Genomic DNA, 12,031 nt, shown 5'->3' on the forward strand with positions numbered 1-12,031 from the left:
TCTCTTCTTTACTGACATGTTTTATTTTATGGGAAAAAAATGAAACGATAACATTGGCTGAATGGTATTAAAATTGCATTACAAAAGAGCAAGTACGTGTCTTTATCAAGTGCTCAGATTTAGAAAGTGGTCAGATTAAGTTTGGAAAAAAAGGGGGGCAATATTTATCGCTTCCAGCATTTATTTGTCCAAAAAAAACAAAAAAAAACCCCCATAAATGACTAAAATACACTTTCAGTTAATAAGAGTTTTAGTTACTGGTTCTTCCCAAAAAGTTATAAAAATTCCCAAATTCTCCCTTCCCTTTTTCTCATTTTGATCTACAGTACAAATAATAATAAATTACAGTGCAATTTATAAGAAATACCTGCAGCGTTTTTTCTCCCCGTCATTTTCTACTAGCTCTCCTCTTCGCTCGTCATCAGCTCGTACAAACGCATATTTTAGGTGGACATTTTGGCACAGTCAAACCATTCATGGAGATACTTTCTGTCATGATGGAGCAAAGCCCGCGAGCCAGTTCAGGCAGACGACTCGCAGTACTTGTAATACTTATATAGGACAGAGAGTGTTGCATGGTGTAGAGATTTTAAAGCCCCATGAGGCAAATTTGTCATATTAGGCTATATAAATAAAATTAATTTTAAATGGAGAGTGACGAGGTTGGAGCCTAGACACCACATACAGTGTCATACTCTACTCACTGCAACACATATCCACTGCAGCCTTTGCGATTTTCTTTTTATCATCTCTTCCTAAATTTCTGTGTTGATCTTGTGTATGGAAAGTAGCCTCGTCAGTGCTGCTGCTTTACAGGTTAGCTTGCAAACGCTGCTTCATCACGTTCTCGTCACTCCCTAATCTTCTCTGTGCTGATCTTAAGTGTATGCAAACATGAAGTGACGAGGCAAATGCTGCTTTACTGGTGAATTTGTCATTTTATCACGTCTCACTGGTGGGTTTTGTGTATGCAAATGGGGAGTGATGAGGTTGCCACCAAACAGACATCAAATACAAAGTCTGTACATTCACAAACTTCTGTTGCAGGGGAGTTGTCTGACTGAACTGAGCTTCACATGCAACATGCTTCCAACAGCTTAAACCAAAGATGACCTGAACTGTAGGCCAATGTTGTATCGTACGTGCAAATTAAGAAAAAGCCAAATCTGTACAGAAAGAAAACTCATAATCTCAAAATGTTTTTTCTCTTCGGATAGTTTCATCCCTTCTGCGTTATGGTTAGGGGTGGGTGACATGGATAAAATCCTCCTTCACGATATAAGTTGTTTCATATCATTGTACTGGGAAGCATGGTGTACATTTTCTGAAAAAATTCAATTATCTAGTACACACCTGATAGTTGCTGCAGCTGTTTTTGGGTAATCCATGAAAGTAAATACCTGACAAGACAACAGTACTTTGGATACAAAAATTATATAGTCCAAAATTGCCATTAAACAGCTCCACTGATTTACAACAATACCCACAATGGCCAAATACAGGGTGTAAACAGTACAGCAGATTTATATAGTCATATCGCCCACCCCTATAGTAGTTACCCGTTCACACATCACCGGACACAATGGGAGAGATTGAAGGTGCACCTTTTTTCACACAGTACCAAAATAGACTTGAGGGATGAGTCACACCTAAACCATCTCATAGATCTCTGTGGGTGTACTGCAAACTTCACTCCCCTGTCGTATGTCATCCTATAACAAAAATATCAGCAAACTATAGATAGTCAAGTCTCACAGTTGAGCAGGGAGGACCTCAGAGGCCACTTCCTGCCAGAACACCATGCCAGTAAAACCACTGGACTCTGAACATCTGATACATTATACACACTGACATGTTGGATAAGCCTTGTTACTTTCTGTATAATGACTACAGTAAAATGAGTGTGAGCCAGCATTCAGATTAGAAGGGAGATCTAAATCCTGACGTAGACGAACAGAATGACTCTCACTGGTCCATGGAAACACCTGATCTGAGCAGACTATCACCGCCACATACACAGCAGAAAAAAACAACACATCTGGAATAACAACAGTGCTTTCAGAGGAAAAAAACCCCAGCAGCAATTCAAAAAATCAAATCAACAATAATAACCTGAACTATAGAAATAATAGTGATAATTCATGTAAAATTAAAGGTTAGTTTGAACTTCCCCCAAAGTGCTAAAGAGGGGATGGTGGAAGACAAACTGATGAACTACAACTGAATGGATGCTTCTATTACGGACAGACAATATCTGCGTCCTGCTCCAGCAGCACAACCATGCTGTTCATCGAAACAAAGAGCTTGAATTTGATCGAGACGGTAGGAAGAACAGGAACATCCCTCATTCTCTACAGGTGCAGCAGCTTTTTCCACTAACACACACAGTAAACCAGCAGGATCCAGAGAAACCGCTCGGGAGAAACAGGTCCCTTCCCCCGTGTTCGCCATTGCAGATGACATCCAAATCTTAAAAATGTGGAATTTCTAGGAAAAAATAGACATTAATCTGGTTCCTTCACATGTTTTAATGTGTCTGAGATTCATCATATAAGGTTTATCACACACTGGTTTGTATTTGTATGTCAGTCAACATTATGTGTGTTCAGTGGTCGCTGCTGCTTCAAAAAAAGATCACTAGGGATGAGTTTTAGGCATTAATAGACATGATTACATAGCATTTCCAAAATAATTCGGTGTCATTCATTCCTGAATACCATAAGGTGCGTATAAATGATGCATACTGATTTTCATCTTTACACAAGTTCTGGGTTCCAATTTTTCTGTGAACATGATGGTCAACGCCCACAAACTTATAAAATAGTCATGAGTGTTATTAAAATCCATACTGTTTGAACAAATTAAATCATGAGGATGATAGTGAAACACAGTCAATAAATTCTAGCTATTTGCTGTCATTAAACCAGCAATCAGCTTGTATGCCTTCATGTCAGTGCAGCAACAGATGCTTTGTAAAACAGGAAAATAAAAAAAAGAAAGCTTTTTCTAAACAAGAATGCCAAATGAATTTCTAATGTTGATCGTCAATACAAGAGACAATGTCAAAAGAAATCAAACTGAGAGGTGAAATGTTGTGAAACTAAGGATTTTGAGGGTGAGAGCTACATCCATACTCGCCACATCCTGAAGCAGCTAACACTCGCACATACCTACACACACCAGTGTGGCTTTTTAATTTAAACTAATGGATGCAGGGGGCCAGAGCTGTGCGATCGCCACCACTGATATTGAAATCAATACGTGTGGTGAAACACCACCTGACAGTGCCAGTCAGGCTCTGTCCTGCATCACTGCAACCATGAGAGCAACGCAAGGTTTCCCATTTAAATCAGGTTTTTTAACCTTTTTCTCTTCATGTCTGGAGTCAGAGAGGATGGACAGAGGTTAAAGGGAGGAAAGGAATCCATTAGCAAACATGACTGCAAACACAGCTTATCCATAAAGAATTCACAGAACCACTACAGGCCTAAACCTCTTCCTTGTCTGGGTAGGTGACACCCTGTACTGCCATATGTGACCATCACAGTCCAACTCTTACTTAAACTGGCTTGTTTCTACTGAATCTATCAAATGTAAAGTTAGCAACAATAGGACAAAAAGTCACCCGGAATAACATTCACAGCGCTCTAACAAAATAATACTGAAAACAAAATTACAGTGATGAAATTAAATGTTCTAAAACAAATAGAAAGAGTCAAAACTCATTGCGGCCTAACTTAGCTATTTTCCTTCCTTTCTTATTGTGACACTCTTCTCTTCAGCCACATATTTAAGCGTGAGCCGTCCAAGGAGGGCTTCTTGTCTTGCTTGTACTTGTAGCCTAGAGCCAGGTGGTGGCGACGGAGAGCTTGTTAGAGATGCTTGTCCTTGGTGACCCCGTTCTGCACGTGCTTCCTACAAAAGAGAGACAGCAGAGGGTAATGGTAACTGAAAGCGAAGCAGTATCGGACAGGACGGAACTGAGAAGGAGAGGATGAGAATGAGCTTTCCAGGTGAGGCGATCAGCATATGATGTAAGGCATTAGCAGGCAGAGAGGATATCAGCAGGGTTCAAGGCCGGGCAGATAAGGAGTGCCACATAATCACATCTCCATATGGTCTCAGGCTCTTTGATCCTATCTACCTGTGAGGGCAGCTAGTTACACAAGCTCAGTGGGAGATCTGCTCTTCTGTATATCTGCCTTTAGTAGAGGGGAAAGTGCAAAAAGATATTCTTAACCTGGTGGAGTTGTAAAATCTTAGACGTTTCTCTGTGAACATTCTAAAATAATAGGAACGAGAGAGAAACGATGAATTCATCACCCTTTTACACATTAGAAGAGGCCACTATTATGCAAAACAATGGCTTTGTTGGAAGTATATAAAAGCTCTATGGATTAAAACAAACTATTTGTAAATCTCGATATTATAAAAGTTGCTAGAAAATGTGAAAAAGCATAATAGGTCCCTATTATGCTTTTTCACATTTTCTAGCATTTCTATAATGTTACAATGTCAGATGTTCATATTAAACATGACCAAAGTTTCAAATGATGAGGTAAAAGTATTAGAAAGAAATCCCTGTGAGCCAAAACCTCATATATCCCCCTGTTCTGAACACTCTGTTTTGAACAGTTTTTTCTACTAATGGCTTGGTATGATGTCATTCCGAGCCGGATTTCCAAATATGGTCATTTGCTCCAGGCAGAGAATGCTGGCCATGCCCACAAAGGAACATGCAGACCTATCCCAGCAGCAACCTGGTAAACACATTAGACAATGACCAATCAGAAGACAGTGGTCTCTGGAGTGGGGGGGGTCTCAAAGAAACAGAAGCATAAACAGCTTGTTTCAGACAGATGCTGAAATGAGGGCCAACATGAAGAGCCAGTATAAAATAGAAAATACTTGTGAACTTGGAATCATGCAAAGCCACCATACAGGAGTCACAGAACTACAATATAGGGCTGGAAATGCAGCATAATAGGTCCCCTTTAAAATATAAAAATTACTATAATATCTGCTTGGAGAAGGGAAGGACACTGACTTGTTTGTCCACAAAACTGGTCAAATTTACTATTTTACCAGCCAAAACTGACTTAAGATACAAAAAACATTCAAACAATGATTAATTAAACGAGAAATGTGCTTTGTGTACCATTTTCCAACATGAATGTATGATTGTACATTTAAGAAGCGTTAATACTGTTAGCTAATGAGACCATGATTGAGAGGTATCAAACTCATGTCAGTGGAATTCATTTTTGTAAGCCCTGCGTTTGACATTTTTAAATATACAGCCCCTCTGCTGGCAAGTTTATTTATTTTTATACTGAGACATATTTAATAGCCAAGCTAGTTGCTAACATTATTCCCATCAGCCTCAGTTGTACTTTTTGTTCAGTGCTACTTAGCAAATGTTAGCATGTAAACACACTAAACTATTATGAGCAACACAGTCAACATTATACCTGCGAAACATCAGCATGTTGGCATTGTCATTGTGTTAGCATTTAGCTCAAAACGCTGCTGCACCAAACAACACTGTCTCAGAGCTGCTAGCATGGCTGCAGAATACTCAAACTGTTATCTGGCTGTGAATGAAGCTTTCAAGACTACAAAACATTGTGACAGAGAACAAATGGGACAAACAGAGGGGGAGAAACAGAAAATAAGTCCTTGTGTGTGTGTGTGTGTGTGTATGTGTGTGTGTGCGTGTGTGTTAACATTCTCTCAAACATTTTAAATCAACTTTAAACTATTATGAAATATTTATTTTGATAAAGCCCAGTTCTCTGTCTCGTAGCATTAGGTCAGCCATTAGCATCAGAAAATTGTGTCAGATTGTGTCACTGCAACTGGCCTACTCTTTACTGTAGTTCATGTCTTCGTAATGACATGTCTTTTAAAAAAATGATTTATTGATGTGGAAATTCTACATAGCACCTTAAACGGTTGGTTTGGTTTTCCTGCCGAAGCTGCCGCTAATAAAAACAAACTCAACATTTACAGTGAAAAGCTGCCAGCAGCTGGCTGGTGGTATTTTTCCACCCTGAGTTAAAGTCTGTGTCAGTTGTAGGATATGTTGGTGCTGCTCACCCCTGGGCAGAGATGTGATGTCCAGCATCATCATCGTTGTTTTCTGCCTGAGGGTCTCTGAGCAGGCCCGCATCTTCCTTGCTGCCGTCCTCGTCATCGTACTCCCTGACGTCATTTACCTCCTTCATCTTTAGCACCTTCACCACGAAAACCACTATGAACTACACAGACCGGAGGCGTCGGGAGACAGGAAAGAGATTGTGTCATTGTTGTGGCAGTTTTTAAGACAAACATACATACAGTCTTTCTAGGTTTCCTCACCAAGAACCAGTAGATGTTCATGAGCAGCAGCACCAGGAGAAGAGCGTTGAAAAAGAAGTAGAAGGGGATGTCTGGGACAGACTGGAGGCTGGACACACATGTGGCATACAGCACTTTGAGAGGGAACCAGTAGAGGCGGAACCAGAACCTGAGAGAGATGGAGACAGAAACATAATAGACAGCAGAAATAGAAATGTTACTCATGTCTATTCATCTTTAGTATCTCTATCAGTGGATAAGTGAATGAAGCTGTCATCAAGACTACAAAACATTCAACCGTGACAAAGAGAGGGGGAGAAACGGAAAATGAGTACTAGTGTGTGTGTGTGTGTGTGTGTGTGTGTGTGTGTGTGTTTTTGTTGAGCCTGACCAAGTGATGCTGAAGCTGACAGAGCCCATGTTGGACAGCACATCGTTGAGCAGGTGATAGCCATCTCCTCTGGCCTTCAGGTAGATGTTGAGCTTGGTGAACTCCAGCTGGATATCATTGATGTCGTGGAGAAACAACACCAGAATCCCTACGTTGTGGTATCTGAGGGGCAGGGAACGTAGAGTACAGTATGAGTATATTACAGCCCTGTTAAGGATCAAACCAGCAACCTTTCTTAAACCCGTTTAGCAAAATTGAAGTTGTAAGTAGGATATTGTCAGTCAAGTATAAATCTTGATGCAGTTTGTTTTGAATGCATGTTTTTGTTATATAATTTACTATGAATTTATTTCAAAATGGAAACCTTCTGCAGCATTCCCATCCATTTTCTGTATAATCATTTTATATGCAGGCAGAGAGATGAACGCCACACTGTTCTTTATTACATTGTTGTTCAAATGCTTATGTTTGAGTGGTTCACACCGAAACATTAACAACAAAATAAACCAAGTAAATTGTTGTATTGGATTTTTTGTAGGTGACTATTGTCTGGAGCTGAAAACGTGTTAATGGACTACAATTACCAGAGTGTAGTTCATAACACATGTCTGTATTTCTTGATGTGGTTTGAAATAAAGTTGTCACTATCAGACAGACCACCTGCTGAATTATAAAAATAATTCCTTTGTGTGATGAACAGTTTTATGCTCATCAAAAATCTAGATGATTCACAAGTAGATATTTTTAGACTTTACAGGCACAACATCAGACCAGACATAAATACCTGAAGGCATAGGAAAAGCTAATGAGTGCCAGCGTGATGATGTGGTGCACCACCATGACAGCTGAGTCCTTCCTCCACGCATCCATGTAGACTGTAGCATAGATGGAGTGGCCGTAGAAGCTGCCCTGGATCAGGTAGGCTATGGCGATGTCTACAGGCACTGACATACCGCTCTTCCAGTCTGGAGAAGGAAAGGTGAGCAGACGTTACAGCCTGACACACACTGAGAGCACACAAAGGATGTCAGCTTTTACTTTAAAATCAACTCACCAACTTAATTCAATTTTAGTCAAGATGATGATGAATTAAAGAGATAAATGACAACATTTGATTTGCACCTTTTACCTTCACAAATACATGCAGTCTTTTTGTTTTAATTACCATCACCAAAGAGTTTATGTTTACATTCGTATTTATTTGTCTGTTTGTTAGCAGGAAACATCAAACAGAATAGATTTCAATTAAAAGTTGATGAAAAGTTTACCCACTGGCCAAGAAAGCTGCTACCTTTTTGGTGCATATCACAACGCTAATATGTGTCCATTAATAAAGCTCTTTGTTTTTTCCATGAAGTGTCTTATAAGTTTGTACAGGATTTGCCAAAGTTGGTATATGAAATGTGGATGAGCCTGCTATACCATCTTACTTTATGTTGTAGCCATACATTTGATGACATTCTGTCTATAGATGGCACAACAGCAACATTTAAAGAGCCATAACTCAGTGGTTTTAGAGCAACTCTGACCTATACTCAATACACATCCACATACATAGTCCTTCAAAAATGATTGCAGCCATCAGCCATTCACCATAATATGCTATCAATATATGCATTGTGATACATAATTGATTAAAAACTATTATTACAGTGCATTCACAGAGTAGAGCAGCATTTGAAGTATGCACTCCCTTTCCCTTTTTGTATTATATTTCTTCTTGTTATCTGTGTTCCTGTTGTCTGTAGTAGGGTGTCTCAGACTCTTGTTCAAACAACAAAATGAAGGAGGTGATTATCAACTATCACAGAACTGGAAACAGGCAGCTATTTACTTCAGGCTTCAGTGCAAGCTCAAGTGAAGGAGGCACATGTTAAGACAACTCAACTCTGATTTTGGATTCAATCACTAAATGGACTATTTTTAACACACGTTTAACACACGGCTTTTATTTTTAAATGCAAAACCTATTTAAATAATACAATGATTTAATGTGGCAACTATTTTATTTCATTATTCTGTGTTTTAATAACTAGTCAATTAACGATTAAGTAGATTTGCAAAAGGATTTTTTGATTTAAGACTAGTTGATCATGTGACCATTAACCACAAAGTACTAAATATATATATACTCAATATCATTTTTTGTAGTGCTTTTAGTTTTGTATGATGTAATGTTTATTATATGGACCCCTGTCTGAATTATAAAGTTTCATTATTCTTTTGTGGATTTGCCCGCCCAGGGACTGCTCGTGAAATTTTGCTATCTAGGTAACTCTGGGACAGTAAATGACTGTCCACTAATTGTCCCTGTTAAATAAACCATACACCTAATAAATAATTTATTACATTTAAAATTAATTATCCTTAATTTAAAGACACTATAATCTATAAACTACAGACACTATAAAGGTCCAACCCACAGAGAAGTAATAGAGGACTGTGTAGATGATGAATATGTTGTATATACAGCAGAATCATTGTTATATACACACATGCACCCATTTGGACACAAATACATAATACATCATATCTCCAGATACTGAGCTATATACAGTGACTTACGGGGGGTGGAGGGGGATACCAGATGTGAAGAGTCAGCTGGGGTAGTTAGTATGAGGAGGAGGCTGAAGGGATCAGGTTTAATCTCAAGAGAATTTAATAAGGGTTTCTAAAGTACCACAGGCTAAACGTGCCAAATGTACGTTAAGGCTACTGAGCTATGTCTCTGAACCGTATCAGATGTTGGACGGAAACTTTCTCCTCCGATGTTTGAGTAACGTTCGTCTCTAGTGGCATGGGGTTACATTCAGGCCTTGTGTAATGTTTATTGATTGGACCTTCCGTCATTAAACATTGAGGGGCTCCAAGGCTGCTAGATGGATCACAACAGAAGAGCTGCCAAGGGGAGGCATGGGAACGGGAGACTTTTTTTTGTCTTCTGGAGACTTAATCTTTTATTTTATTTTATTTTTTTCTTAAGAATAAAGAAACTCGGCCCTCCTCTCTTCTGCTGCTGTTAATTTGAATTCTCCTAAGTTTCCAAATTCTTACCATCTCTCTCTCTCTCCCTAACAGTCAAGCCACATTACACTGCCTCTGTACACATCTCAGGCTGACAGCTATTAGAGGTGATGCAGCTATTAAAGATGAACCTGGCGCTGTCAACCAGCCTTTGGTAGCTCCACTCAGTGTGATGGAGTTGGACCGGAGCCCTGACACCTCCATGTCTGATGAAGAGGCAAATAGAGTATAACAGACGTATCTGGATTATAAATGGAATCCCCATTGCGCATCTATCCCCCATTAGCAGTGATAGCCATCTCTATTCTCCATTAAGTTCAATTATGCAGATAATGCTCTTTTAAATGTTGATGCAAAACTTTGTGTTCTATTACAACACTTTGCTCTCATTTGGATTGCTGCTACATAATTTCTGTCCTGTGGATGACCATACAAAGAGTATAACTTGAACTTTCTATTTTTAATGCTGGGCCAATGGTAATAATGAACTTAGTGAATAAAGGTTTCTGGGTTTTTCTATCAATAACAGCATCACTGATGACTGAATAACAGGAAAGAGTGATTAATTCAAGGCTCAGCATAAATCAGCAGACTGCATATCCTGTATGCACTGCCATAAATATCTCTCTATTTGAATACTCAAAGTAGCATTTTACCCTCTCAGAGTCTCTAAGGATTAGGCCGTGCTGCCTGTTGGTTCATTAGATTAAAATCATTTCATCTCCTTATCTACCCTGAGAGGTTAGATAAGAAACTGGTTCAGTTACAGTACTATTAAACATGTTTTTTCTGAGGTCAGCATTTCTCTAATACAGGCTAATACTTCAAGGAATTAAGAGTTGTAAATTAATTTCAATTTAACATATTATATTAAAAGATTATTTAAACTGTTAAATTGTCTTTTCAGCAGAGTCATTCAATTAACAAAACTTAAAGACGACTGGTGCATGAACTGCTAAATATAAATAAGTGACATCACATTGTCTGTTCACATGGGTGTCTTATCTTACTGTAAAAGACAGAGGGCGGGTCATGGAAAAAGGAGTAGGAGCTGAAGAAGAGCAAGTAGGTGGTGTATGACCACGACATGGTGTAGAAGACCAGCTTCCACGCACTCTCCGGCATCTTGGCAGCATCTTTGGGCAGCAGCCTGCACCACTGTGCTAGAGGCTGCAGGGACAGAGCAGGAGAGAGAAACCAGAGTCAGACAGAGCAGAGGAAGTGTGAGGAAGCCACACTCAGACTTTAGCTGCTTCTTTAGGCATGCAACTGGGTGAACTGCTGGGAGACCGTTAACTGATTAATTTAGATGGTGTTCTTTTACAGAAGGCTCTCAATTCAATATGTGTGGTGAAGCAAACAATCCTTTTAATACAATTGTGACAGGAAGAATGAACAGGGACATTTAAAGAGAAATCTCAGGATTTTGGCTGGTTGGACCACAGATGGTTTTGTTTTAGAGGGATTGTAACTGTTGCAACAATTCTAGGCACATTTTTCTGAACTAACAAACACTGGCTGCAGAAAACAGATTGGCCTAAATGTAAGTTAGAATGAAGACATCAAAAAGGATAGTGTTCGAGATTATCTTTAAAATAAACAGTAGTAGAGCTGAACATTCAAGACACAATGCAAAGTGAAAAAAACAGCTAACAAGGCAGCATTTGAAAAGCTGACATGCTGTTTGTTCATATTTTGGGTTGAAAGATAAGTGAAGTGTATGTGCAGAGGTACAGCAGGAATAGTTTCCTCCTTTTTTTCCTTTTTCTTTTCCCCCTCTGTATCTGACCTAGTATATGAAGTATTTGTTTCCTCACTGAGCATGTTTTAAAAAAACAAACAAACAAAAAGCAGACCATCAGAAAAAACTTTATACTGATACAAAATTACAAACTTTAAACCAATAATAGTAAATTTTTAAGAAGATAAATCATGTCTATAGTTTGGAGACTGACAAAATCGTCTACACTTTATTCAGCAATAAACTTCAGATGATTGTTTAGTCATTTATATAGTGGTTTATATTGAGATGTTGGTATCAAGTGTAAGATTACCCACTGTTGGCCTTTTGCCAGTACTACTGACAGTGTCAGGATACTGTTAAGATCCTAGATTACAGATACACAGACTACAAAGAAGTATTGAACTCAAGTAACACGTGCTCCCTCCCTCTCTGTAAGAGTATACACCCACCATCATCAGTAAGCTACTGTACATTAACAGCATGTGACCGATGTCTGCCCACAGAAATGTGTCTTTCATATGTCTGATTATGGT

General features: G+C 39.0%; 2 protein-coding genes across 2 annotated transcripts in view; one reads left to right on the top strand and one right to left on the bottom strand.

The window, feature by feature from the left end:
* faf1 (Fas (TNFRSF6) associated factor 1) overlaps nucleotides 1–12,031 on the top strand; it is a 1,021,784-nt gene that overhangs the window by 199,256 nt on the left and 810,497 nt on the right. The gene's annotated exons all lie outside the window — the stretch shown is intronic.
* The window catches only part of cers1 (ceramide synthase 1), a 31,248-nt gene continuing 19,221 nt past the window's right edge, over nucleotides 5–12,031 (bottom strand). The window contains exons 2-7 of the mRNA XM_046048870.1: nucleotides 10,765–10,924; nucleotides 7,515–7,695; nucleotides 6,731–6,892; nucleotides 6,361–6,508; nucleotides 6,100–6,260; nucleotides 5–3,915 (exon numbers count right to left, since the gene is read on the bottom strand). Of these exons, the coding sequence (XP_045904826.1) occupies nucleotides 3,873–3,915; nucleotides 6,100–6,260; nucleotides 6,361–6,508; nucleotides 6,731–6,892; nucleotides 7,515–7,695; nucleotides 10,765–10,924 (855 nt within the window). The 3' untranslated portion in view covers nucleotides 5–3,872. The remainder of the gene's footprint in view (nucleotides 3,916–6,099; nucleotides 6,261–6,360; nucleotides 6,509–6,730; nucleotides 6,893–7,514; nucleotides 7,696–10,764; nucleotides 10,925–12,031) is intronic.

The sequence above is a fragment of the Micropterus dolomieu genome, linkage group LG05, assembly GCF_021292245.1.
Source record: "Micropterus dolomieu isolate WLL.071019.BEF.003 ecotype Adirondacks linkage group LG05, ASM2129224v1, whole genome shotgun sequence".
NCBI classification, from domain to species: Eukaryota; Metazoa; Chordata; class Actinopteri; order Centrarchiformes; family Centrarchidae; genus Micropterus; species Micropterus dolomieu.